The following is a 27,198-nucleotide window of genomic DNA, read 5'->3' as shown; positions in this document are numbered from 1 at the left end:
TTGATGATCTGCTTCATTTCGTCCTCGAAACCGATCTCCAAGATACGGTCAGCCTCATCGATAACGAGGGCCTTCAAGTTACGGTAAACGAAACCCTTGGTGTTCTGAAGGTGATCGAGGAGACGACCGGGGGTAGCGATGAGGAGGTTGACACCCTTCTGCAACTTCTCAGCCTCGGCACGACGGTTGGCTCCTCCGATACAGATACCGAATGTCTGGTGGTGGTGCGCAAGGAGGTCCTTTGCGACTCCGAAAATCTGGAGAGCGAGCTCACGGGTGGGGGTAACGACAATAACACCAGTACCGTTTCTTGGCTTGAACTTGAGTGCGTAGAGCATCTCGATAGCAGGGATCAAGAACGCCAAGGTCTTTCCGGAACCAGTCTTCGCGGCACCCAAGACGTCGCGACCAGCCATGAGAGGTGGAATGGTACGAGCCTGGACATCGGTCATCTTCTCGAATTTCATGTCTTCCGTGAGTGCCTTGAGGGTATTCTGGGAAAGGTTGAGCTCGGAGAAGAGGGTAGGATTGTCGTTCTGGGGAGGAGGGAGGAGGGCACCGGCTTCGGGCAAGTCAGAGGTCTCCTCGGTAATAGTCTCAGGATCAGCGGGCTCGACAGAGTTGGCGTCATCCACATCCCCCTCATCAGCAGACGCATCAACCTCCTTCCTGGCCTTCTTGGTGACTTTAGGCTCAGTCTCAACCTCTGCGACAACCTTCTCCTCGACCACAGGCGCAGCGGCAGGCGCCTCGGCTGAGGGCGCAATGGAGGACCTCTTCCTCTTTGAGGACTTCTTGGATTGATCTGCTGGTGTCCGTGCCATTATGGTGGATCGGATTGTTATAGGAATCCTTGAGGTTTTCCTTAATGCTTCCCGCCGCTTGCTGCAAGACTTTAGACTTTTTCTACGAGCTTGTCGTGGCGATTATCGATAAGAAAAATATACCGAGAAGAAGCTCGTCATTCTGTCAAAATATATTGTATAGCTGAATGGAAAACATTGCTAACTTTGAGCATTATCGACGTTTCGAAAACACCCTTGTCGACATTACAGGCACGCAACAGACTGGATACGGCAATTGGACCCTCGGCCAACAACCACTGCACGAGCCAGTAAATCAGCATTGCTACAGCCGGCCCCGTTCATTGATCACCACTGTATCTCGTTATGCCGCGAGAAGTCACGCCCGCGACTCTTCCCCAGGTCAGTGCACAGTCGAAACCAGCAACTCTTCTTCCACCCAAGCTCGCTCACCTAGCGGAAGTCTGTTTCGAGGAAGAACAATACTCCAAAGGCATTTCATTCTTACTCAATACAACGTCTTATGGTTCTTTCATCCTCCCGCCTGTACCTCTCGGTTTAATTGCCACACTTCTCGTACATCCTCGAGCGGATGCCGAGACAAACGAGGCAGAACTGAGTGTGCGCTTGGCTGCAGAACAATTATTGGCGGATCTGGTCAACAGAGGGCAGGACAAGTGGTTTGAGGCATGGTCATCAATGTCAAAAGGACGTGCAGCGGCAGGTTCGCGAGGTTCACGGGCTAGACGTGACGCCGTTATTCTCGAAGGCTCAGATGCCGAAGACGACGATCATGAGAGACTAGGACCCCTGGGTGGAGGTGAAAGCGTGTTTGCCCGTGTTGATTCTATCTGGAACCTCTTGGGATTCGGGCTCTGGACGTCATGTGCTTCTGGTCCTAGCTCCCAACAATGGCAGTTATGGCGAAGATTAGTACTACATGTTATACAAGTCTTGGAACACGATCTCGGAGATGGTCGGGAAGTTCAAGGATCTCTAGTGATGCAATATCTCCGACAGGCAGACCCAACACGACCTAATTTCAATGCGGCGTTACGCACGATCTTCGCGAACGACAAGGAGGAGGACGAAGCATACAACAATTGGAGAGACCCGTATCCGGATCATAAGCTGCGAAAACAGCCCTCTTCTTCGCAGACCGACGAAGCATCACAAATGACATCGTCACAACTGATATCGTCTCAAATCAGTACCTCACAGCGTAGTGCTAAGGAGCGATCCTCTTCAATGACTGTCGACGACGAAGCCTTGGAGATCTGGGGCGGTCTTGACTCCCTTAACATCCGAACCCGGCTCATATCAATTCTTTTCACCGTCGCCTCAGCCACAAACACCGTCGATACTCTCATCACCTCTCTATCATCATACATCACTCCGCTGCCACCTTCGCAGTTCTGCCTCTGGGTACGCCGGATAACACTCGCACCAGGAAACACAGCACGGAAGCTGCATATACACCTCGCACTTCTACAGTCACTCGCTTCTTTCAGTGGCGCTGGACGTGGTGCACTTGTTTTGAACGAGGACTTCCTTGTCTCGCGTGTCCTTCCTTGCACCGCAAGGCGGACGACATCCCTGGTAGATGTTGCCCGAATCTCGTTTTTAGTGGAGTCTTTCTTTCGTACGTGGCTTGTTTTGAATTCTCCACTCAAGACCGGACGGGAAGAGCTGAGAGATGTAGTGGAGAAAGGGACTGAGAACCGGAAGGCTAAGTTGAAGGCAAAGTCACAGCCAAAGTCTAGAGGTGGTACGCCAACGGAAGAAATTGAGGAGGAATGTTGGCGGTTGATAAACATGACGGAGATGCAGATGAGAATAATCGACGACTGTGCGACCGTCGAAAAATGATCGTGTGAGTGAAAACGATATACCCTGTTATACCCAAGGAAGCAATCGAGCATTACTTTCGGGGCTTTTAATGAAGAACCACAATAGCTCATCGCATATAGCTTAACGATGAATCAAAACGATAGATTTACCCACCTAGCTAAATGTCCCTTCCAACTACCAAACGCTTCCTTGTACCGTTAGCCGTTGTGAATCCATTCCCTCCCTCACTCTCCACTGAACATCCGAATGATCAAATAAAGCACACTTCCCAAAAACCTAAACAAACTCAACCCAGCAACAAACCACAACAAAATCGCCATGTACACACTCGTCGCACTCGAACTATTCGAGATACTGACACTGTTGACTGAGCTACCAAGATTGAGAATGACAGCCACCAACGCGGCGTTTGAGATAATCCACGCCAACACGACGCGGGTACGGAAGGCTTTGTAATAATCCTCCTGCTTTGTCGTCGCATCACGTTTCTGCTTGACTTCCGGAGCGGGTTGCTGCAACACCACCATCGCCTCAGAGTACGCCGCATCGATATCCGCATCCTTCGTCGGGATCTCAACGTCGACTTGTCCATCTTTCTGCGTATTAACGACTCCGAGATCAGTCTTGACACCGTTATCACCCTTCGTACCCCAGGACACATCATGCGTATTGCAAAACGCGTAAACGTTCAGGATATTGGTGTACGACGGCGACAACAACAAATACTGAATGAAACTCGTGATCATATGCCAAGGCTCAAAGTAAATGATCGAGGAGATCAAGTACAAACCGTAGGTGGCAAGCAACGACACCACCAAATCACGGAAGATCGTGTTCTCCGAGATGGCCTTGAGCGTGACAGAGGCATTCTGTCCAAACTCCGCATTCTCCGCTTTGAGAGTCGCGATCGTCGCAGAAACACCCTGATACGACAACCACCCCGACGCAAAAATCATGTAAGCCATGATAATAGCAAAGAACACCGCCGTTCCCGTATACGCCCACTTCGAACCCTGCGGACGGTTTCCCATCGACAACACGAAACACATGACAATCAACGCCGCATAAAGCCACTCAAATATAATGAACAACACCTTTCCAGGACTAAAGTTCACACTCGAATCCGCCAAACTACTCGTCAAGATCACGAACGTGAGGAAGAAGTTCCCCAATGCGAACCAACTAAACACCATCGAAATGAACTGATACAAAAATTCCACGTGAAACATGAGTTTCCGGAAGATACTGTGATCACTTCTCCAAATGCTAAAGGCGTGGACCAAGGCATACACAGCCGCAAAGAAGGATCCGTTAAGCCATCTTCGTCGTTGCGAAATCAGTTCAGGGAGTTTATCCGGAACATCAGTGACAGCATACGCAGATTTCACATAATGCAAAACCCACGCACACTTCCTCTTCGCAACCAACTCAAAGCACAAGATCCTATCTTCAGCCAAATACATATTCGCCTCGAAAATCCCCGCATCACTTCCATGAAGTGTCTCACCCTTGAAATAAGACGCGAGGGGTCCTTGACCTTTTGCGTCGTTTTGAAGAGCGATGTAGCGGTATGCGGAGAATGCACCTGGGAGGACGGAGATGAAGCCGAAGACGGATTCGAGTGGTTTGTCGAGGATGTTGGACATCTTGTACTCGAAGTTTTGTGCGGCGACGAGGGGGTTCAACAGATTGACACCTCCTTTTCCCTTCAATGCAACGATCTCTCCACAAGCACCCGCGACATTACTATTGATATCGAATGCCTTCCACAAATGATATATACTTGTCGGTCCCGGCATCGTACCTCCATCCAAAAGCACACACACATTCGGATTCAACACCGGCCCAAAAGCCTGGAAAAACCATCGATGCGAATTAATCTTCTTCTGGTTCTTCTCTTTGAGACAGAATAGCATTTGGACGGGTACATAGCCTTTCTCGGCTCCCTTGGTGTTGAGTTCGGGGTCGATGGTGATTTGGGTTGTGTACTCGTAGATGTGTGCGGTTACTGGTTTACCGTTGACGATGTTTTTCGCGACACCGTCTTGGTAGACTCCCAATGATGCCAATAGCGCAAGTGTACGGGGGTTGATCTTCGTACGACCATCGGAGACGATACAAACCACGACCTTCTTCCACCCGTCTTTACCCCAGACCCGACTACGATCTCGGGAACAGAGGTGTCGGATGTTCTTCATCACACCGTGCATGGTACGCGCGAACAATACCTCGTCTTCATTGTACATCGTGATGACGATGAAGAGTTCTGTGTGGCGGGGTTGTTCGTACAACACCTGTCGCAATGTGAACCGCTCGGACTTGAAGTCGGCGGGATCACAGGTCGCGGCTGTGTATCGCATATGCGTAAACTCCCTCTCATCCCTCCTCGGAACCTTCTGCAACAACTTCGACGGGACGGGACAATCGAGCACCAAGTTTCCCTGGTACAACTCGACCCTCTTAATCGTCTTGAAACGTCTCGGCTGTCGCGTCGGTGGCGGCTCGCCGAAGCGGACGTTTCCTTCCGGATCGAGATTATCGGCGTTATAGGGATATGGCGCATTCAACAAGGGTGAATGCGGGTCATCCTCCAACCCAGCAGGCCTAAACGGCGCCGGACTCGGCTCCCGACTCACCCCACCAGCCGTATACCCCTCGAACGCGCCCACACCCGGACCAGCATTCAACCCCGGTCCCGGACTCGGTGTATGCTGGGGCGGCAGATACGCGCTCGACCCATGGCCAGCAGGGTAGGTGGTAAGTGGGTACACCTCCTCATTCGGCGTGGTGGCGCCGTAGTACTCGTCTCGAACTGGGATGTGTGTTTCGACAGGATAGTCGTCATCGAAGCTCGCGCCGTCGTTGAGCTGGTATGCGCCCTGAGCATGGAGTTGTTGGTTGGAGTGGTAAGCGGGTTGCATCGCTTCGACGGGATACGCGCCTTGAGAAGCCATACCCGCACTCGCTGGGTTCGAGGAGGGGTAGTAGTTGTCTTGGTGTGGCGATGCGTATCCCGAATGATACGACCCGTCCTGTGGATGTGACGCGTATGTCGCACTCTCCTGTTGCGGATACGCAGAGTGTGCGGAATATGACTGGTACTGATCGTTTACCTGAGCATGGTATTGGTCGTAACTTCTCTGCTGCGAAGGCTGGGCATAGGGGTCATCCGACATGTATGCTTGCTGTGAATGCTGTTGTTGTTGGTTCACCGGCCTGCGGTTCGCCATTGTAGGGAATGCTCGTACTGGGGCCTTGGGACTTGCCAAGCTTTGACTTGGGTATACGTGGTGTATGCAACTGCTGCGACTCGACCCGCGACTCCTGGGATAGACGGGGAGACTTGGTGTTCTGTTTGCGCGCGCCGAGGAGCTCCTGCGGTTGTTAGGATGCGTTGCCAGGGGTACTCCCGCAGATCGCGAGGCGCAGTCGCAGCAGTCGGTAAATTAAGTAACAGAGGGAGTTGACTTGTAGTTCTAATTAAATACACCCAAATCCAATAAAATCCTTAAACGCGATCTAGACAGGCTACGCGTGCCTCTCGACCAAAGCCAACTTCCTCACCGCCGGCCCCCCCAAACTCTTATTCCTCCTTCTCTCAAGAAGCGTCATTCCCCTCCTCACCCCCGCTCCACCACCCTCCTCCTGTGGTCCGAAACCAAAGGTCATACGTCGTCGTGCCGGACTGGTACAGCTCAATCCCGTAGACTTAGATCTTGCGTGTTGGGATTCTCCCACGGTGGGTGCGCGGGTGCCGGCGAGGATGTGTTGTGTCCATGGACTCATCTCCACATCGTTGTGCACGAGAAAAGGCTTCGAGATCATCTTCTTGAGCGGCGAGCCTTGTGGTCCATACACAACCGCATCACCCTTCCTCTTCCCCGACCTCGGCGATAACCTCAACTTAGCCGGCGACGTGGACGTGGACGTGGTGATCGTAGTGTTGGGGTTCACCGGTAACTCCCGCATAAATCGATACGCGACCGGGGTTCCCTCCCTAACCTTCCCTTTCGCTTCCATCACAATCTTCGCACCCTCTTCCCTCACCTTGGCGGTACCAGTTCCGCCTGCGAGACCAGCAGTAACTCTCTTCTCCTTCCCAACAGCAGTACCAGTGACACTAGGGTCCCGATCAAGACCAGGGATACGGAGTCCGTGCTCTGGCCTCGAGCTTGCGCTTGCGCTTCCCTGCACAGAGTTAACCCCGAAATCAAGGCTACTCCTCTGTACCCTATGCCCCAACACCCCCGTGGTGCCCACCTGCACGTCCTCATTCTCCGTTGCCTCTTGATAGGTAGCGGTAGTACGACCACGACCACGACCACGCTCAGGACTGACATCCCTCCAAACCTCGACCAACGCCGGCCTCGAATCCAAGCGTGGTCGTGGCCACAGGAGTCTATTTACCCTCGTATCCAAAACTCCAGTAGGTGGTGACATGATCGTCGAAGCCGTGTCGGGACGGGGTGGGGACATGACCGTCGACGCGGTACACGGCCGGGACTGGGAGTGGGATTCGAGGAGATCGACTTTTCGGGTGAGTTGAGCGAGTGAGGCATCGAGTTTGTCGAAGCGCTCTTCTGAGTTTGACATCGTAGGGAGCGGTAGGAATGACGCTGGCACAGCCGGCGAGGAATACACCGGCGTCGTCGTATAGGAAGTGGTACTCGCCCCACTACTGGCGCGGGGGCGACCAACACTCTTCCGAAAAATCGAACCGAACAACCCACCCTTCGAACCCGAACTTTCATCCCCGGCGACACCCGCAGCAGGCGTCTGCGCGTGGGTCTGAGAGTGAGTAGACACGTGCCGCCTCAACTCCACAACCTCGCTCCTCAAGATCCCTATCTCACACAATATCCGCTCTGTCCGTTCCGCAGAATCTTGATTCAATTTTTGGAATAACTCGTATAGTCTTGCACTATCTCCCCTTTCTCTCCTATCCGACGGCGTGGTAAAGGCGGAGGAAGAGGTGGTGGTGGTGGTGGTGGTTGTGGTGGACGGTATGGGGGTCACCTTGAGTCCCTCGGCGGCGAGGAGACGTGAGAAAGCCGCCGCTACAATCCGTTCAATCAACACTTCCTGCGCAGTATCAGCTCTCCCATCCTCCTTATGGTTTGAGTGGGCGATGGGTGCACAGGCGGCGCCGGCAGGGAAGATCTCGGAATCGGGCCTCGGGGCCGGGCTGCGTATCATCGGATACGACGACCTCTGCTCTTGTCGACATGAAAAAGAAGAGAGGACGGGATCGATGATTGCCAGATCAGTCTCAGAGGTGAGCATCGGCGTTGGGTCGGTGCGCGAGGTTGCAATTGGGTGAGCAGATTTGATGGTAGTTGATTGCCTTTTGTGCGGCGAATACACGTACGCAAACTGCTGTACCTGGAATGGGAGGAGTGGGATACTCTCCCGTCTTCCCAGTACCAACTCGTGTTCTCTTCCTCTGCCTTTTGGAGATGGGGGTTTGGGAGGCGAGTGAGGCGGAAGAGGAGGTGTACATGTGTTTAGGTGTCGTCGGGCTTCGAGGATTGACATCGTTGATTCTTCTTCGTCGACTCCCTCTCAATTGTAGGGTGGATCAACCGCGATGTTATATACGCATCCCAACACCAAGGCGAAATACAGCGTCCGGGCGGTGGACACACGCACAATTGCAAATATTTCGCATCTGAAACGTGCAAATTGACGGGTCTCCACGGTCCTCGGACCCAAAACGTCCAACCGTCAAGATCGACTTGTGCAAGGAGAGATCAGCCCGTCGTCACAGAAACTGCGTTGGTTAGGTAATCTATTCTCCGATAGTAGCTGAAGTTTATCAAGCCATCAATCAAACCGTGAGCCGGGAGATGCAGGGGGCGAGGCAGCTGTTGTTTCGAGGAGAGTGGGTGCACGTGAGTTTTCCGTGATCATATCGGATTGGAGAGTTGGAGTTTCGAGGTTTCGAGTTTCGAGGGCACTCTGTTTGTGGCTTCGTATACCGCGCCAGGGATGCAGGGGGCGAGACAGCCGTGCCCTCCAACACCCACACACCCTCCAACACCCACACACCCTCCACACCTCCACCTGCGACAATTGCAATGCCCTTGGACGATCCCTCCCTCTTCCGCCAAATCATCGGTTTCCTCCTCGTCGGTGCATGCTGGGGCCTAACAAACTCTTTCATCCGGACCGCACAGAACTCATCCACTTCCGCTGCCACACCGGATGATCGAGTAGTGAAGAGAGCGTGGGCAGTCATCAAGCGCCCAAGATATTTTGTCCCATTAGTGATCAATATGAGTGGGAGTTTTTGGTATTACGTGTTACTCGGTGAAGCTGGTACGTCGTCTCTCCCACTCCACCAGTCCTCCTTCGGTCTTGTTTACATGTATCTTAATCATGGGTTGTTGCAGATTTATCATACGCCGTCCCCGTAACAAACTCCCTCGCATTCATCTTCACCGTTCTCGGAGACTTCCTCGCCGAGTCAAAAATTCCGAGGTGGAATGTGGTTGTCGGGATGGGGTTGGTCGCGGGTGGGGTTACGGTTATGACGAGGGCGAGTTTGGGCTTGGGACGAACGGAGGGAGTAGATTAGGGATGCTGAGCCCTTTCGTCTTTTTTGAAAGCTGGGGGGGGTGATACGGTATGGCAGGTGCTGCGCTCGACGCCTCGCCGAGCCTCATCGCGGCATGCACGCATCCGTTATGGTCCATCTCGCAAGCGGCCGCGAGTGTGCGGTAGCTGCGGCCGATATGAGCGGGAGTGGGAAAACCCCCTTGCGAGCGAATGATGGATGAAACTGTATACGACTTCTCGAAGAGGAGAATTTTTCATCAGCTTGAGCACCCTTCGTTTGCGTGTATCTATTAAATAGCATCCATCCACGCGCACGGACTTCCCGGCCCCCGGCCCCGGGCCCCAGCCGCTCCCGCGCGCCATTCCAGCTGCCCCTGCTTGTACAGTAGTAACTGGACCCTTGATTGCATTCTCGGTGTTTTGAACGCCAAGACGAGACGAGACGAGACAACAACCGTAAGAGTGGGAGCGGCTCGGCAAGTGCATACATCAACCAGCTGACCATCTGTATTTGTGGGCATTCTTTGTCGTTGTATATTGAAGTGAGAAGTGTGAGATTAGGGAGACGAACGAACGACTGTCTTTTCTGCAGACGACGACAAACGTCAACAACAGTACTGAAACGGCGGCGCATACACCGCGCGAAAAAGAACTGAACCGACACACGGACAGTTTGTCTACATGGCCTCAATACCCCCCATCTCGCGATTCCTCCAAACCCTCACCCTCCTCTACCTCCTCCTCACAACAACAACCGTCGACGCCGTAAAATCCATCGGCACGCGATCCCTCTCAACATGCATGCAAAACTCCCAAATATCCGCAACAGTCTTCGACGTAACCTTCACCCCAAACAACGCCTCGTTCGCTTTCGACATCGAAGGGTCCACGAACGTTTCCGGGGTCGTGAACGTTACACTCCTCATCCAAGCGTACGGATTCCAAATATTCGAGAAGACCATCAATCCGTGTGACTACGATTGGGCGAGTGGGGTCCTATGTCCGATGAGTCCGGGGGATTTGAATATGGTCGGGACGTTTGCGGTCGATGCGGATGTTGTCAGTAAGATTCCGGGGATTGCGTATGACGTTCCGGATATTGATGGGAGTGTGCGGATTATGATTAATTCAACGGAGGATAATACGATGTTGGCGTGTGTCGAGTCGGAACTGTACAACGGCAAAACGGTATATTATACCTCTGTGTCGTGGGTTACGGGGGTGATTGCGTCGGCTGCGCTCATGGCTTCAGCTGTGGCCTCGACGTTGGGACATTCGAATACGGCGGCACATGTTGCCGCTAATTCAATTGCGCTGTTTGGGTATTTCCAGGCGCAGGCGATTGTGGGGATGATGGCCGTTGGTATGCCGCCCATCGTGGACTCGTGGACGCAGAATTTTGCGTGGACGATGGGTGTGATTAAGCTTGGTTTCATCAATGTCTGTACGAAGTGGTACGTGAGGGCGACGGGGGGGACGCCGTCGACGCTTGTTGAGGATTCGAGTCAGGGTGCGGTTAGTGTTGTTACGAAGAGGAGTTTGGAGGCGGTTGGGGGTTTGCTGAGGAGGGGTGTTGATGACTTTGGACTTGGATCGAAGAGGGAGTGGGGAATGCAGATTGCGCCGGAGTTTGAGGGGATGGATCAGATGCTCGGACTCGGTATGCGCTCAACGAGTAATATCCTCAAAGGCGCAATCCACGGGACCAAGAAATTGTTCTTGCGTGCGGATACGACGGATGATTCAGCATCTACCTCCACGACTGCCGTCTTGAGGGGTATCGATCGTGTTGCGTGGCGTGCAGGGATCGAGTCCACCTCACTCTTCTTGACTGGGTTTATCTTCTTCTTGGTCGCGCTCGCGGTGGCGGTTATCGGTGTACTCCTCTTCAGGGGGATCACGGAGTTATGTGCCAGACGCCGCTGGATGCGACAAGACCGATTCCTCGAGTTTAGGCGTGGGTGGAAACAGGTTTTGAAGGGAACTGTGTATCGTCTCGTTCTGATTGGATGGCCGCAGATGGCGCTGCTCTGTCTGTGGGAGTTGACGGTACGCGATTCCGCTGCGGTGGTGGTATTGGCTGTTATTACCTTTTTGGTGATGTTTGCGTTGTTGGCGTATGCCGCGTGGCATGTCATTCGGATCGCGAAGAGGTCGATTGTGATGCATAACTCCCCGGCGTATATCCTGTATTCGGATCCGAGTCAGCTCGCGCGGTGGGGATTTCTGTATGTACAGTACCGGGCTACGGCGTATTGGTTTATCGTGCCTGTTCTCGGTTACTCGCTTGCGAAAGCTTGTATCATTGCTTTTGGGCAGAATAATGGGAATGCGGAGGCCGTGGCACTTTTGGTGCTTGAGCTTATGTTTTTGGTTGGGGTGTGTGTGATGAGGCCTTATATGGACCGTGCGACGAATATTTTCAATATTTCGATTGCGGTGGTCAATTTGATTAACTCGATCTTTTTGATCATTTTCTCGGATTTGTTTTATGTTTCGGTTCGTGGACCTTCTTCGTTGTTTTTTTTGAGAGTATGCTAACTGGTGGTCTATTAGGGAATCGCGAGTGGTGTACTCGGTGTTGTGTTTTTCATTCTCAACGCTGCGTTTGCGCTTGTTCTTCTTATCCTCGTCATTGTCGCAGCTTTCTACGCCCTGTTCTCGAAGAACCCTGATGTGCGGTATCAACCTATGCGCGACGACCGTACCTCCTTCATGAAGGGTGGTTTCGGTGCTCCGGCCGCTACTGAGTTGGACGCACTTGCTTCGCCTACCCTTCCTCAGGGTGAGGAGAACAGGTTGAAGCGGATGGAGTTGATCGATGAGGATGAGTTCATGCATAGAGATACCTCCTACCGTGGTGTTGGTCATGGATCCAGGGACCCGAGCCCGATCAACCTTCCTCCCCACGCAGCGGGGATGCAAAGTCCGAGCACGGGATCTCGTCCAACGAGTCCCCTCGTTGCGCCCAGAGGATCCGACATCGGTCTCCAACGTCCAAGCTACGACGACCGTGCACCACGACAACAGTACAGTAACGAGAGTTTCGTGAGTGGTGGGAGGAGCTTGTATGGTGGTGCGAATCCGAGTCAGAGCTCGGTTCCTATGCTGAGAGATCCGAGTCACAACGAAACGCCGCCACCGCAGTATCAGCAGATGCAGGGTCAGTGGCATCGGGGAGCTGGGTATGGTGGGAGGTTTTGATGAGTGAGCGGCTTCGATTGTGTCTTTTGGAGTTTTGTTATGTTTCTTGTTCGATATCTACGCGTACACGTGTGACTGCGGATTTCTTGACCCGAGTCGTTCTTTTTTGAGAGGGTCATTGCGGACTTGAGAGGTTTCTAGGATTAGCTAGGTTTTTTATAGAGAGGACAATGTGAACAAACATTTGACATCTCCTGTAATCGAGTTCAGCTGCGGTTTTGTAATGATTTTTCCAAATTGGGCGTTGATTGGCGCGTTGCGTCCGCGTTTGCTCAATAACACCTTCAAAACCGTACACTATATTCATCCACCTCCTATCAGGCTCAGATTGTTTGAGTTTCTGTATCAATATCTATAATGTCAGCGACACCAGCTCCAAGGCACACCTACGGTCGTCCCAGGCCTGCTGAACCGAGTACACCCCCGCAAACTCAACCTGAACGCGTCTCCAATAACTCGAGCTCGGATGAGGATGAGGAGGAGATGGAGGTTGGTGTTTCAGGAGGAGATTTGACGCCAAGAAGCAAGATTAGGGCGATGCTGGCGAAATATGATACGCAACCGACACAAACGCAAGCCTATCAGAAGTCTTCGAGTGATGAGGAAGAGGAGGAGGAAGATGACGAGGATGAAGTGAGACCGAGAGGGAAGATGGCTGCGAGGATGAAGGGAAAGAATATCTCCACAGCAAAACCCGGCCCTCAATCGCCGCCTACGGCACCCGTCACAGAGAATGGTGTTCAAGACAAGGAAGATGGGTTGACGGCATATGAACGCGTCAAAAGATCTCTACTTGCACCGAAAACCAAAGCCACCGCAAAGGAGGACCATCCCGTTCCAGACGGTGGAATGAACACGGAGCAAGCACCATCACCACCTCGCCGCGCCCTTAAGAAGCGCGCTCCTAAATCCGTCATCTCCAACGACTCGGATTCCGATTCTTCGATTACCAAGAGGATGAATGCCTTCAAAGCACCCGAAACGGACGCCATCCGTGCCGTCTCAGAGTCGGACTCTGAGGGTGAGATGCGGATCGGTGGTGCAAGCGATGACGATGATGAGGACGAACTCCCTACCGCCACAGAGGGTGTCGAACGATCCCGTCTACAAGCATTGATTGCTAAGAAACGTGCCGAGCGAGAAGCTGCCGAAGAAGCTGAACGTGCCAAACGCGAGGCAAATGCCGCTGCCGAACCACAGCTTTTCTCCGACGACGGTAGCGACGAGGAGGAGAAAGGCAAGGTGGTGAAGGAGCGCAAACCCCGTGCAGCAAGCAAGAAAGCCATGGAAGAGATGCACAAGGAGACGCTGCGGATGGAACGCAGTATGGCGCTTGCGCCGGAGGTGTATGTGAAGAAGAAGGTGAGCATGGGTGATTTCTTCAAGAAGTTCGGGTATAAGGGTGGGAAGAAAGATGAGCCTGTGGCAGAGGAGGCAGCTACACCTGCACTACCAGTACAGGACGAGCAGACTGTAGTTTCCGAAGAAACAAAGAAAGCACTGGAACGGGCAGCACCAGTACTAGAGACCGAAGAGCCAGAGCAGCCGAAGAATCAGATTCGACAGGCTGCGTTCGAGATGGAAGATGATTCCGATATGGAGTTGGACCTACCATCTGCTGTTGAGGCCCTCTCATCGCAAGCAGCACCGAAGTCGTCACCAGCAAAACCTCCTGCTCCTGCACCCAGTGCCGCGACTTCCGTGCTCACCAAGGCCGCTCGTATCGCGAAGACCAAATTCACCGAAATCGTACTTGATGATTCCGACGAAGAAGGGGAGGATGAAGAGAAGTCTGTCTCTATTCACTCACAGGTACTCGCACGCGCAAAGGCCTCTCGAGCAACTAACTCCGCCATCACCAAGGACCAACAACTTCTCAAGCGTCTTGCTGGAGTTTCTCGCAAAGGCAAGACAGCACCAAATGCAGCACCTGCTATGTCGAAAGCCGATCTGAACAAACAGCTATTGATGGCTGCGGGTATGCAAGCTAAGCTAGAACGAGAGGAAAAGGAGGCCGAGTTGAGGGCGAAGGGTATCTATAAGAGTGTTGAAGAGCATGTGAAAGAGGAAGAGGCTGTTATGGATTTGGTGGAGAAGGCGCGTGAGCAGGCAGAAAAAATTAAAAAGATGGAGGATGCGAAGAAGAAGGAGAAAAAAGAGGAGGGCGGCGAGGATGACGACGGTGATTGGGACATGGAAGAGGAGGAGGAAGAGGCGAGCGCTGAGGAAAGCAATAGCGAGGATGGAGACAGCGATGCAGATGAAGGTGAGAATAGAGATTTCTCTGATGAGGAAGGGAGCGAGAGTGGTGAAGAGGAGGAAAATGATGAGAACGTGCCTCCATCTCCATCAGCGTTGACATCAACTCGGCCAGGCGTGGGTCTTCTTCCAGCTGCCATGGAATCGGATGACGAGGACGATTCAATCGCTGTAGTTAAGCCCCGGGCTCTCCGCCGTATTCGAGCCCTGGATGATGAAGACGAAGCGGAAGGCGTGGAACCTACAGGTGATGGTTTAACGCAGTTCTTCGCGACTGGGACGACAGTTAATTCAGTTACGCCGAGAAGGGCAGCTACCCTTTCGGATACACCGCAGAATGCTTGGTCCCTCGAGTACGAGGATGTTGTTCTTGCCACCCAGAACCAGGCAACACAGGTTCTCGCTGAGGTGGACGCTACGCAGGTGTCCGTCTTTGCTCCTCCCAGCCCGGGCGTGCAGTCCTCGCAGCCCGAGGCAGCGGCTCCACGGAGGTTTGCGAACAACATGGAGTCGACACAGGCTGATCCTACGCAAATTGATGAGGTATCGCTACCGAGGAAAGGAAGGTTGATGCAGCGTCAGGCTACAGCTGAGGATGATGATGAGTCTTCCGCATTCAATGTGATGAGACGCGCCGCGAAAAAGCACAAGGCGAAGGAAGTCAAGGATATGTCAGAAAAAGAGCAGGAGCGGATTCGGGGCTTTGTTGAAGAGCAGGCCGAAGAATCTGAGGACGAGTATGCTGGTCTTGATGGAGGTGATGATGAAGTCGATCTCGGTACCGGCAGTGATCTGGAAGACCTGATTGATCACGAAACACAGGATGTCGACGATACAGGACTGGCCGCCTTCTACGCGCAAAAGGAACTCGACAGCGACACGAAAGCCATTTCGGATCTGCTGAACGACATCACGAACGGTGGATTGCGTCGGAAACGCGGTGGGCGGATGATGGATCTCGATTCCGACGACGAGGATGAGGAAGACGAGGAGATTGCTCGAGAGCGCTACAACCGAAGGCTACAAGCTATGCGCAAGAAGTTACTTGAGGACGAGAAGCTCAGTAACCTTGCGAATAATCCCAAGATGTCTGCTTTCTTGGCTGCAATTGAAGATCGCGGCATGCAGAAGGAGAAGAGTTTCCTGGATGAGGAGTATGACGAAGATGTGGAAATGGCAGATGACGAGGAAAGTCAGGCTCAAGTCCAAGTCAATGCCACGCAGGAGGACAGTTTGCCAGTCACAATTGCGGATCCACAGGGTTCCCGCATGATGCCTGCTCCTTTACTGAAGAAGAAGTCGGTAAGAGAGATCGATGTGAGAGAGACGTTGGCGTTTTTGTATGAGGATTCGCAAACAACGCAGATCATCGAGTCTGATGACGAAGAAGACGTTACTATCGAATCTTCGATTTCGTCATCTGTCGCGGTTGTCGACCGTGCTTCTCAGAAGCGAGCATCAGTCACGGCATCCAGTTCCGTAAAGATGGCTTTTGGTGGTGCGCATGCAACCCAACCAGTTTTCCGCGTTCCTTCCCTGCCACATCAGACGTCTTCGTTCTATTCAGACACTTCGGACTCGCAGAGGACGACTTCGTCGGAAGGTCTGCGGAGGATCGCCAAGGCTGGTGCCCGGAGCAGCAGTCGCGCAGTGACTTTCATGGCCAAGCAGCGTGTTACCAAGGGTGGTCTGTCTGCTAAAGAAGTAGATGAGGAGAAGCTGAAGGCAGAAAGGGTGAAGAAGGATGAGAGGAGAAAGACAGTGATGGGATTGTTTTCTGGCAAGGGGTCTTTTGCTTAGCATGAGTTTATGGAGTTTTCGGATTAGGATTCGGGATGAGATGGGATGATGTTGGACAGGACTATAGTGAAATGGAGACGTCGATTTTACTTGTTCAATAAGGGGCAGGTGAATGAATGGTTGTACAACAGCACGAGGATGCATGTTGTTTGTAACGAAAATGAACCATGATTATTTGATAATCGTAACAAACTACCTAATGCCTGCCTTTTCAACGTTCTTTTACCCGCAATTGCCAAGATGCTACCACTATTTTACACCCATTCATGGACTCGGCTTCCTCACATCCTGCTGCCTCTCCCCTTTTGCGAGGCATACATTCTCTTGAATCCATTAGAAAGACTCAGGACATCCGGATAAGGCACCTTCTGCATCATATAGGCATTCGGAGCCAGCCTGACGGACCACTTCTGGATCCTCGTCGCAGGGTTAACCTTGAACATGAGGATGAACCAACCAGGATGCTGAGAATCGATTGAAAAACAATATGCGGACCTCTTCGGATTGGCTTCAGAGTAGGTGTTCAGCCACTGCTCTGCTTGAGATGGCGTACCCCTGTACTTCTCATGTGCCATCAACTCTTCAGCTTTACGGGCCATAGCCCTCACATGAGCGACGATGATCTCATCCAGGTCGGAATAGTTCTGGTTACCGATCCTAAGGATCTTACCCAAAGAGAACTCATTGTCCTTCTCGAGCTCGAGCACGTCTATGTGTTGGTACACATTCTCATCGATCTTCCAAGTGATGACAAGGTGATCCGAACCCATAGACGAAGGACGGATGACTGCGTCTCCTTTACCCAAGGGAGCGAGGTAATCCTCGGCCTGCTTCGTGTTGAAAGGATGGAACAGAACATGCTTGATGACTCTAGCCGTTCTCTGGTTCGCATCCCGCTTCGCCGTGATCCGTCGGCGATCAGCGGCTTCTGCATCCTCATCCCAATCTTCTCCGCGAGGTCGTGCCCTCTCGACTCTGTCCCTCATAGCTTGCTTGACGCGACTCTCTTTAGTAGAAAGCTCACAACGGAAGAACTCGTAGTCAATGCTGATCACGACAGCACGGACAGTCTGCTCGATGGTAAACACCTGAGAAGGAACAACTTCAACGGGTTCACCGTACCTATTCCGGACTTCATCCTTCATTTCCGCAACTGAGATATTACCCTCCACGCCGTTGTCAAGCGTAGCGACAGCATACCTATCGCCCAACCGCTTAATGCTGGCAGCGACGACAACGCCCTCGTGGAAGGTCTTTTCAGTCTCACCGGTAAGCATGTTGAACACAGCCTTAGCAGTGGGGACCAAGAACTCGAAACGCCTCTCAGCGTATGGGTTCATGAGCTCGTCCTTGATGATATCGAGGGTATCACGCTTAGGAACACCAATAGCCTTCTCGAGCTCTTCCGCGTAATCCTCCAGAATAAGCTCATCGAGCTTCTTGGCATCATCCTTGTTGGTGAAGAGGTGAGCAACGACACCGCCAGTGGCCTCAAACTCATCAAGATCCTCCTCGTCCAACTCAAGCGCATCAGCAGCCATCTTCCTAGCCAACTCGTAATCTTCTGGGTGAATGCGGGTAGCATCGAGAGCCTCAGCACCATCGTTGCGGTAAGCCTTCGACTCATAAGGAATTCTCAAGAAACTTGCGCAATTCAAGAAAACATGCTGAGCCGCCATCCTCTGTTCCACAAGGTCACGCCTGTTGGTAAGATACCCGCCATTGAGGGCAATCTTCTTCAACAGACCCTGCGCCTTCCTCTTCCCCAACCCCGCGACAAAAGGCAACAAATTCGCACGATAAGTCTCCCTTGCAGCATCGTTGATCATCACACCGACCATGTTGACAATATCCACGAAACCACACTCATACGCCCTCTTCCTCTTTTCAATCGGCAACAAATCCTGGTACTCGTGGAATTTGACACTGAATAGGGATCCATCAATCTCCATAGCCGCATACTCCATCAAAGGACTCTGCAAGTACTTGGCCAACCCTACACAATACCTCGCAAGCGGCGGCAAATCGGCATGATCTTCCTTCGCACGTTGGGATTCCTTATAAAGCCTTGCCGTGTGATCATCAACAAACTGCACCTCACACCTCTCGAACCTCTCCTCCTCCGAAATCCTCCTAACATCGAGGAATAGTCTGGAAGTTGGGACACCCCATCCCGCAACACCGATGACATCAGGCTTGTATCTCCTAACCATTTGTACAAACTCGGCTCTTGCATCAGGATCGCGGATATCTCTGAGTTTGAGGTTTGCTTTTGTCTGCCCATGTTCATCAACATAAACCACCAACGTCGCTTCCTTCCCAAAATCACCAGCACCACTGCTAACCGCAATAACACGCGGAATAACACCCTTCTCCTCCGTACTATCCCTCGGCAAAAACGGCGGCTGATCTAGCTTCTTGGTAAAAGCATCCTGAACATCCATCGCGAGTTTATCCTCACACATCGTTTTTACCCTCTCCTTCATGTTCTTCACCATATGCGGGATGGTCTTATCAAAAACCTCCTCCAGAACCTTCCGGCGCTGCTCGTTCCACTTGTCGGCGACTTCGGATGAACCATCACTCACGAACAACCTCAACAAACTCTCGAAATGCATCGCCTTTTGCCTGGTACCGACCTCGAGCAACACGTTCACCAACCCCTCCGTCTCGGCCTGCAACATCTGCAAATACTGCTCGGGCGCACGCACGAGATCTCCGACAGTCTGATCCCTAAGATACTTGAATTTGTAGTACAAATGCTCCTCATCAATCTGCCTAATACCCTTCTCAGTGGGTACCACGCGGACTCTCACACTTGCCACAAAGAACTTTTGCATATTCTTCCTCACAGCAGGATTCGTCCAAATCTCCTCACTCAGCATATCCCTGCACGCCTTCAATGCAGCCTCGGCGGTCGGGAACTCAGGCGCCTTAACGTATTGTTCCGCGGACACCTCCGGCAAAGCCTCAATGTCATCCGTGAAGAACCTCTTCTCATTCTCCGCAACATTGACGGCAAAGTTCTCGGCTGACAAACCGAAAGCGCGGACGAGGTAGTAGATTTCGCCGTTGCGGATTTTGTCGAAGAGACTGACTGTGCTGCGTGGTCTGCGGACGGTGGAGCCTGCAGTGATGTTCGAGTCGCGGATTTGCTCTGCGTAGCGGAAGTGGATGTAATCCGAGAGATCATTCCAGTCATCCATCGTCTCCGCGCCTCTCGTCGATTCCTCCACCATCTCATCCTCGACGCCCAACCCTTGGAACAAGGACTGCACAGCAGCCTTCTTCTCCAGAATAGCACGGTACTGCGTATCCATCGCAAGCACCCACCACAAATGATACTTCTTCAACAGCCGATGCTCCTTCAAAAAGCGTCCCGTAACCGAATCCTTCTCAACAAACAACAAATAATCCCTCCGATGCGCCCAGATAAATGGTACCTCCAACAAATCCACATTCAAGAACTCCAGGACCTTACGTATCGCTTTCCGAACGTGTGGGGTGAGCCAATCCGGGTCGATCTGTTCAAAGAAGATTGGGAATTGGGGGAAGATCCAGTCTGTCTCCTCATCGAGTGCGGAATCGGAGATGAGGGGTTGCGTGAATCCGGCACGAAGTTCTTGGAAGCGTTCAGGCTCGTCTTGCATGCGGATAATATCATCCTCACGCGTCAACATCCTCGCCTTTAGCTCCTCAGGCTCAAAGACATCTTTCAATCCTAATTCCTTCTTGCCGCCCTGAGATGCTCCGGGGTCTTGTGGGTCAATATCCATATCACCAGGCCCCTCATCATCCTGTGCACCGTCGAGAGCCCACTCGTACTCCTGCCCATCACCGAAGAGCTCGAAGACTTCTTGCATACCCTCTTCGTCGATCCCGGCCATGGAACCCGCGAACCCGGGTCTTGGACGCGGAGCCTTGACTTGAGGTTGTGGAGGCCGCGTCTCACGTTCTTCGGCGAGAAGTTCCTCATCGAGGTCGTCTTCCTCGATGAAATCCGCGAACTCGTCTTCGAGGCGCGAAACACGGTTTTCGCGTACGTCGTCCAGATCATCGAGTTCAGCTCCGACAGCGGCTGTATCATCTTCGTCGTCATCGAACATGTTGTCCAACCCGGCCGCACGGACAGCATCAGCACGTTCTTCACGATCTTCCTTGCGACGCTTGAGTCGTTTCAACTTATTTCCCCCGGAATCGCGTGGTCGTTCGCGGCCGGTCGCTTCAGCGACGAGGTCGAGGTCGTCTTCATCGAGTTCATCGCGTTCTTCGTCGACGAGCTTTCTCTTCTTCTTCTTGCGACGTCTCAGGTTTCCTTCGTCGTCCTCGACTTCTTCCTCTTCTTCGTCGTCGACGATGAAGCCCTCCCGAACTTTCCGGGCGGCTTCCTCATCGTCGTCTTCATCCTCCTCTTCTGAAGAGTCGTCGCCCGAACCGTTACCGTTCTCATTGTCATTGCCGTCGTTGTTGTCGTCTTCGTTGTCGGAGCCTACAGCTCGCGGGACGTCTTCACCGCGAATAGATCCGGCGTCCGAAACGTCGTCATTGTCTTCTCGTGCTGCTCGATCTACGAAATCGGCCATTGTGGATTGCGAGCTGGTGGTGGGGTTGAAGCTCCCTTGCCTGGTCGCCAGTTGACCGTGCGTGATGCTCGTCGGTGCGGGCAACCAGGGGTAGCATGGTTATCAGAAGGAACATACAGGGCAAACGTATCATCATCCTACTCGACATTACTCGAATCCAATTTTGATGTGCCTTCTTTGTACTCCTCTGCTACATCACATGCCCTGGTACCCCGGCACAAGTCAACCGCCCACCACATCCTTCCCAACCCGCCAATTTACCATCACAATGTCCTCCCTGAACAAATCCCTTCCTCCCCGCCCACCTCCTTCCGCTCCTCTCCCTCCCCCTCCCGGTGCCGCTCCAACAATGCCCCTGCCACCCCCACCAACAGCAGCTCCCACCTCCCCATTACCACCTCCGCCGCCCGGCGTGCCCGCAGCAGGAGGCCTAAAGATCAAGAGCATGTCAAAACGAAAGAACTTTAAGAAATTGAACCTACCCGCGAGCCCGGCTACGCCCGCGCCGCCCGCGGTAGCACAGCCGGCGGTTGAGGATGCGGTGATTCCTGGCTCGAGGGCGGAACAGGTTTATCTGAATCGGCAGAGTCAGTATCATAACAAGTTGTCTGAACAGCTGGCTACGCTGGAGTTGGGAGTCGAGTTCAAGCTGGATTTGAAAGAGGAGGATATCGAGGTTCAGAGGGAGTTGGGAGCGGGGAATGGAGGGACCGTGAGCCGGGTATTACACAAACCCACACGGACCATCATGGCCCGAAAGGTGTGTGATCATTCTGTATGAATCCACAGGAGTGTATACTGACGAATGACTCACACAGATCATCCACATCGAAGCCAAACCCGCAACCCGGAAACAAATCCTCCGCGAACTCCAAATCATGTACGACTGTTCCTCTCCCCACATCGTCTCCTTCTACGGCGCAATCCTAACAGGCCCACAATCCGCCGACGTCGCAATCTTCATGGAACACATGGACGCCGGTTCCCTTGATCGAATCTCCAAACTCTCCCCGCTCCCACCACGGATATTGAGAGCGGTGACGAGGAGTGTGATGGAGGGGTTGGGCTATTTGTATAATGTGCATAGAATCATTCATCGGGATATTAAGCCGAGTAATGTTCTCGTGAATCGGAGGGGCGAGGTCAAGTTGTGTGATTTTGGGGTTTCGGGGGAGTTGATTAACTCTATCGCCGACACATTCGTCGGGACGTCGACCTACATGAGTGTATGTCCCTACCCGACCCCCCCCCTTCTTTTTTTTTGTCATGAGCTGACGTTTTGAGTTGTCTAGCCCGAACGCATCCAAGGCGCCCAATACTCCGTTAAATCCGACGTCTGGTCCTTCGGCATAACCCTCATCGAACTCGCCGCCGGTTCCTTCCCCTTCCCCTCCTCCGCCGGCACCCCTCTCGGAATCCTCGATCTCCTACAACAAATCGTCCACGAACCCGCTCCCACCCTTCCCGAACTCGTCCGCGGAAAGGTGGAGTATGTCGGCCCCTACGTGAAAGAGGGGGAAGGAAAGAGGAGTGGGGATGATGAGGTCGAGTGGAGGGTCGACCGTAGTCTGAAGGAGGTTGTTGCGGGGTGTTTGGATAAGGACCCAGAGGCGAGGTGGGGGCCTGAGGTGGTGTTGAAAAGTGCGTTTATGATGGACGGGGAGGGGGAGGAGGTTGATTTGGGGCCGTGGGCTAGGAGTACGATGAAGCAGTAGTGGGCGCCGGAGCGAAGCGACGGGTGATTTGACACGACGAATTCGAATATCGATGCTTGGGAGATGAGGCAATACTGTCGTTTTGGGATAGGGATCGGATAAGGTGGATAGGATACCATTTATTTATTATGACGAGGCCTAGGAGCAATATGACTGGCTCATACCGCAATACTTCCACCGAAATCGACGTTCATGAACATCATCACAGCCGCCCCCAACCGTCGCCGCAATGAGACTCCTCGACATCTCTCAAAATGCATCAACACCTCTAAAATAAATGACCGACACCCGAGCCGTGCCAATCCGATGCCAACGTTCCCGCACTTTGAATTTGCTCGAGCTTCATGTTCATGCTTTTGGACGCCCAACCCCGTGATGCAACCCAAACCGGATAGAAACCAGGCCTTTTGCTTTCAATACATTCTTCCTTGTCACCTCGTATCATCTCCTATCCACGTCCTTCACGCAACAACTCCTTACATAACTTCATCCAAACCCCAAAGCGCCCTCCTGCGCACACGATCATGTCTGTCATTCAGCTTCCTCTTGGACCAATGCTTCTGACGCTCCTTCAACTCCTTCTCCTGCTCCTCAATAACCTCCTTCTTCTGCGGCGCAACCATCCCAACAACGAAGGGACTACAGTCAAACCGCCTTGCAATCTCCAGTCTGCTGACACCCTCCGCTCTCAGCTGTCGGATCTGCTCGAATTCTTTCTCGGTGAGATGGTACTTCTTCTCGTTTTTGTCCTTGTTCCTCAATGCTGGGGGGAGGGTGGAGGTTTCTGGTGACGAGGTGTTGGGTACTGGTGCTTCCACGCGGGCATGGGCAGGAATGAATGCGGAGGGTGTGATGAGGGGTGATGGAGCTGCGGAGGGAGGGTTGTAGATGAGGGTACCGAAGCGCTCGTCGACGGTGATGATTTGACCGGATGGGAGGGCGGCGCGGGCGTGCTTGGAGAGGTTGCGGACGGATCTTGCGACGCGGCAGGTTTGGATGAGTGTTCTTGATGTAGAGAACATTGTATTAGGGGCGTAAGAGAGGATGGAGGTTGTGTTTTTGGAGGGTTGATGAGTTCTCGTACGGCGGCGGTGACTTTTGGTTAGTGCGAACTTTTTGAGGGAGCGCAGGGCGAGATCCCTTATTGGGCCGTAGATGCCGTCGCCGCCGTTGATCCGTCGAGAACTCGTTTTGAAGTTCATCTATCTATCAAGTGATCCTCCATCCCTTCCATGTACATAGCTTTGTCTCCTGGGTCATCACTCAGCGGGTCCCGAAAACGTCGTGAACGTCCACACAGCCTCCTCACCCGGCCGCAATCTCGTAAAGTGCATCGCGGAATATCAACATCTTCCAAATAAATGACCGACACCCGAGCCGTGCCAATTCGATGGACGTGTACTTCGGGGAGTGAATCGAATCGAAGCACTTTGTCTCAGATTGGGCGGCCTCCCGCGCCCAAGTCAGATCCGGCGTCGAACAAAGAGCTTGAGAGGACGAGACTTTAATATCGACTGGATCGATGGGGTAGATTGTTTGCTCTGATGCTTTATAGATCGAGGTGTTCGCTGTTGCAATGGGGTAAGAGCATTTGAGCTGTTTGTTCAACTCGAACACCCGGAGGGCTTTGATCTGCCCGTGTGACAGTCTCTGGTATACCTACAGGATCAACAACCATAAGATGAAGGGATCACCCCTCCTCCTCCTCACCGCCTTCTCCCTCCTCACCACCACCCTCGCCGCCAACACCACCTCCCCAACCCCAAAACGCGGCCTAATCAACCCCGGCAACGTAACAACCGGCACCATCGACCTCCAAACCTTCCTCAAATCCCCCTCCCTAACCTGGGTCTACGACTACACCAACGAACCCCCCTCCCCATCCTCCGAATACGGTTCCCTCAATTTCGTTCCACAACAATGGAACGCAGACTCTGCCTCACAACTCGCGAACACCGTTGAGGGTGACACGAATATTACACACGTACTCGGGTTCAACGAGCCTGATGCGTCGGGGAATGGGCAAAGCGGGATGGAGCCCGCTTATGCAGCCGAGGTGTGGAAAGAATACATCGAGCCCTTGGCAGCGAAAGGCATCAAACTCGGCGCACCAGCCGTAACGGGCTCCCCAGTCGGAAAGGTCTGGCTCCAACAATTCTTCGGCAATTGTACCTCGTGCACAATCGACTTCATCCCCCTCCACTACTACGGCACCTTCGAAGGTCTCGCATCCCACTGCGGCGATATATACTACTCTTTCTCCAACCGTACCCTCTGGATCACCGAGTTTGCTCTGGATAATGCGAGTGAGGAGGATACCCTGGGGATGATGCAAACGAGTTTGGAGTGGTTGGATGGGTTGGAGTGGGTTGAGAGGTATGCGTGGTTTGGGAGTTTTAGGAGTGACGTTAGTAATGTTGGGGGGAATGCGGCGTTTTTGGATGGGGAGGGGGAGGTTACAGCGTTGGGGCGGTTGTATTTGGGGAATATTACGGCTGTTGAGGGGGCGGATCAGGTTTCGTCGGGTACTGGAGCGACGAGTAGTGGTGGGAGCAGTTCGAGTACGTGTTCGACGGGGAGTAGTTGCGTGAGTGCGGGGTGGAAGGTTGGTGTTGAGGTTGGACATGTTGCGATGGGACTTGCGCTTGGGGTTTTTGTTGTTATGTTGGCATAATTTTCATGTAAGGACGTTCAGGACTTTGAAGCATAATATATCATAGATATCTTTGACGTCAATTGATCGGATACTGGTTGTATTCTTCTCACCCCCACGAGAGGCGCAGCAGTTGAAGCGGATCATGACAATGATGGTACCGCGGGTTGGTACAAATAACCACTGGGTCTGTCTTGATATGCCAATCAAGCGACGAGCACGCCGAACCGTAGTTGAGCCTGGTCCACCGACTACTATCCAAGAAACCCACCAAAAAGCAGAAAACGCCCAAAGACTCCACTGGCACTCCCTTACCCACAATCCCTACACCGAGCAGATCTTGACCTCACTTCTCCCCTCCCCTCTCCTTAACCTTCTTCCTCGCCCCCTCCTTCAATCGATCCCACCTCCTCTCATACTTCTCCCTCAACACCCTCTGCCTCTCCAATTCCTCCTTCAACTTCTTCACTTCCTCCTCCAACGCCGCCTCCCTCGCACTCGCAGTCCTCCCCTGTCCTCCATCGACTGTGTCTGTGGTATGTCGCCTCCCTGGCTGCGATATCGACACATGAGACACGAGCGAAGCCGTGCTGCCCATCGTCGAAGCAGACGGCATGGGCATCGCGGCTTTGAGTGCGAGAATAGAGCTCTTCAATACTTGTTGTTGTTCACCCGCTCCCCTCTCATACGCCCCCAACTTCTTGGCTAAGGTATCTAGCACGTGTTTGAGTTGCACATTCTCTTCCGCATACTCTTCCACCGTCCTTTTCCCTTTTTCGACTCGTGGGGTGTTGGTGCCGGGGACTACGTAGAATGATTCAGCGCTCACATCGACGCCGCCGGTGGGGATACCGTCGAGGGGTGCGGTGGTGAATGCTAAAGGCCCATTGCCGAGCGTTTGGGACATGGATTCTACTACTGTCCAGAATCTCTCGAAGGCGTCTTGTCCACTTGTTGCCTCGGTGGGGGTGGTGAGATCAGTGGGGTCGACGAAGCTGCCATCGAAGGTGGCTGCGGGTGTGAGATTCGAGGCTGAAGGATCGATGGCGGGTTGGGCGGCACGGGGGGGTGGATGGAGCGGAGAGACTGGTGCTCCTCGTGCTGCAGCTAACGTCCTGGCAATCGAATTCGAAGGCCCCGCTGGCGGAGCCGGTGACGGAGCCGATGCTGTTGACGACGGTTGTGCTTGTCCTTGAGATTGCGAACCCCTCGGCACAAGGGGCGGACCCTTCGGAGCCTTGCTCCGTACCACAACATCCGCTGCGAGCCGCCGATGTGACTCACTCAACAACCCCAACGTCCTCAGCGCTTCTGGATCCGTGAAACTCTTGCTCGCGACCGCGAACTTATCTGTCAATGTCGTCAGCCGGTTCTCGAAGCTCAAGGTCACGAATCATTGACCTGCTGCTTCGGTGTGTTTTTCGGCGGCTTTGATGTAGTCGTTCTTCAATGTTAACCGATCTGCGGCGGCGACGAGATCGTGGGCCTAGATCTCAATGTCAGCCGACACCGGGCTCCATGCCATTGGGGGAATCGTACGGCTGTTAGAGGTGAGGTATCCATGATGGTAACGACTTGATTCGGGGAGGAGAGAGGAGGTGTGTGGACGTATACGCCGTGGGGCTAGTGATGCAAGGCGCATGACGGGGATAACCTTAGATAACCAGCGTGCGAGTGTAATAGTATTTCGTATTATTCCACATGTACATCGTCCTTCATCTTCTCTCTCTATACACTGCCATGTAGGCATGATAACAGGTATAACCCGGGTA

At 53.1% G+C, this 27,198-nt stretch overlaps 12 protein-coding genes across 12 annotated transcripts in view; 6 read left to right on the top strand and 6 right to left on the bottom strand.

Moving 5' to 3' along the window:
- The window catches only part of SAICODRAFT_17651 (ATP-dependent RNA helicase has1), a gene marked incomplete at its 3' end in the record, with an annotated part of 2,472 nt that extends 1,614 nt beyond the window's left edge, over positions 1–858 (bottom strand). The window contains exon 1 of the mRNA XM_019165842.1: positions 1–858. Coding sequence (XP_019025764.1) covers positions 1–824 — 824 coding nt within the window. The 5' untranslated portion in view covers positions 825–858.
- A 231-nt stretch (positions 859–1,089) lies between these two features.
- SAICODRAFT_29354 (uncharacterized protein) lies at positions 1,090–2,869 on the top strand. The gene has a single exon (XM_019167384.1). The coding sequence runs from the start codon at positions 1,170–1,172 to the stop codon at positions 2,670–2,672; it is 1,503 nt and encodes a 500-aa protein (XP_019025763.1). The 5' UTR covers positions 1,090–1,169; the 3' UTR covers positions 2,673–2,869.
- Positions 2,870–2,878: 9 nt separating this feature from the next.
- On the bottom strand, positions 2,879–5,575 carry SAICODRAFT_54082 (chitin synthase; the record flags this gene model as incomplete). Its single annotated transcript, XM_019169260.1, has 1 exon — positions 2,879–5,575. The coding sequence occupies one exon, from the start codon at positions 5,573–5,575 to the stop codon at positions 2,879–2,881; it is 2,697 nt and encodes an 898-aa protein (XP_019025762.1).
- A 607-nt stretch (positions 5,576–6,182) lies between these two features.
- On the bottom strand, positions 6,183–8,189 carry SAICODRAFT_5850 (uncharacterized protein; the record flags this gene model as incomplete). Its single annotated transcript, XM_019169611.1, has 1 exon — positions 6,183–8,189. The coding sequence occupies one exon, from the start codon at positions 8,187–8,189 to the stop codon at positions 6,183–6,185; it is 2,007 nt and encodes a 668-aa protein (XP_019025761.1).
- Positions 8,190–8,460: 271 nt separating this feature from the next.
- SAICODRAFT_202212 (uncharacterized protein) lies at positions 8,461–9,285 on the top strand. The gene is made up of 2 exons (XM_019166226.1): positions 8,461–8,972; positions 9,047–9,285. Exons 1-2 carry the CDS (start codon positions 8,732–8,734, stop codon positions 9,229–9,231), a joined length of 426 nt encoding a protein of 141 aa, XP_019025760.1. The 5' UTR covers positions 8,461–8,731; the 3' UTR covers positions 9,232–9,285.
- Positions 9,286–9,675: 390 nt separating this feature from the next.
- Positions 9,676–12,464, top strand: SAICODRAFT_69848 (TRP-domain-containing protein). The gene is made up of 2 exons (XM_019170512.1): positions 9,676–11,711; positions 11,769–12,464. The coding sequence occupies exons 1-2, from the start codon at positions 9,894–9,896 to the stop codon at positions 12,414–12,416; spliced, it is 2,466 nt and encodes an 821-aa protein (XP_019025759.1). The 5' UTR covers positions 9,676–9,893; the 3' UTR covers positions 12,417–12,464.
- A 2,655-nt stretch (positions 12,465–15,119) lies between these two features.
- On the top strand, positions 15,120–16,646 carry SAICODRAFT_29349 (uncharacterized protein). The gene has a single exon (XM_019167383.1). It carries the CDS (start codon positions 15,180–15,182, stop codon positions 16,473–16,475), a length of 1,296 nt encoding a protein of 431 aa, XP_019025758.1. The 5' UTR covers positions 15,120–15,179; the 3' UTR covers positions 16,476–16,646.
- A 53-nt stretch (positions 16,647–16,699) lies between these two features.
- Positions 16,700–21,081, bottom strand: SAICODRAFT_77241 (transcription elongation factor Spt6). The gene has a single exon (XM_019171053.1). It carries the CDS (start codon positions 21,056–21,058, stop codon positions 16,757–16,759), a length of 4,302 nt encoding a protein of 1,433 aa, XP_019025757.1. The 5' UTR covers positions 21,059–21,081; the 3' UTR covers positions 16,700–16,756.
- A 422-nt stretch (positions 21,082–21,503) lies between these two features.
- SAICODRAFT_54092 (Pkinase-domain-containing protein) lies at positions 21,504–22,773 on the top strand (the record flags this gene model as incomplete). The annotated part of the gene is made up of 3 exons (XM_019169262.1): positions 21,504–21,818; positions 21,877–22,284; positions 22,351–22,773. 3 exons carry the CDS (start codon positions 21,504–21,506, stop codon positions 22,771–22,773), a joined length of 1,146 nt encoding a protein of 381 aa, XP_019025756.1.
- Positions 22,774–22,917: 144 nt separating this feature from the next.
- SAICODRAFT_17642 (uncharacterized protein) lies at positions 22,918–23,865 on the bottom strand. The gene has a single exon (XM_019165841.1). The coding sequence runs from the start codon at positions 23,793–23,795 to the stop codon at positions 23,250–23,252; it is 546 nt and encodes a 181-aa protein (XP_019025755.1). The 5' UTR covers positions 23,796–23,865; the 3' UTR covers positions 22,918–23,249.
- Positions 23,866–24,601: 736 nt separating this feature from the next.
- Positions 24,602–25,183, top strand: SAICODRAFT_47328 (uncharacterized protein; the record flags this gene model as incomplete). The annotated part of the gene is made up of 1 exon (XM_019168887.1): positions 24,602–25,183. A coding segment is annotated over one exon (582 nt), but the record flags the coding sequence as incomplete, so codon positions are not given.
- Positions 25,184–25,772: 589 nt separating this feature from the next.
- SAICODRAFT_23903 (uncharacterized protein) lies at positions 25,773–26,989 on the bottom strand (the record flags this gene model as incomplete). Its single annotated transcript, XM_019166736.1, has 3 exons — positions 25,773–26,776; positions 26,828–26,912; positions 26,966–26,989. 3 exons carry the CDS (start codon positions 26,987–26,989, stop codon positions 25,773–25,775), a joined length of 1,113 nt encoding a protein of 370 aa, XP_019025753.1.
- Between the last annotated feature and the right edge of the window lie 209 nt (positions 26,990–27,198).

This window comes from Saitoella complicata (genome assembly GCF_001661265.1).
Source record: "Saitoella complicata NRRL Y-17804 unplaced genomic scaffold SAICOscaffold_5, whole genome shotgun sequence".
Lineage (NCBI taxonomy): Eukaryota > Fungi > Ascomycota > Saitoellomycetes > Saitoellales > Saitoellaceae > Saitoella > Saitoella complicata.
The sequence above is the reverse complement of the archived record's forward strand: the minus strand, read 5'-3'. Positions and strand labels throughout refer to the sequence as shown.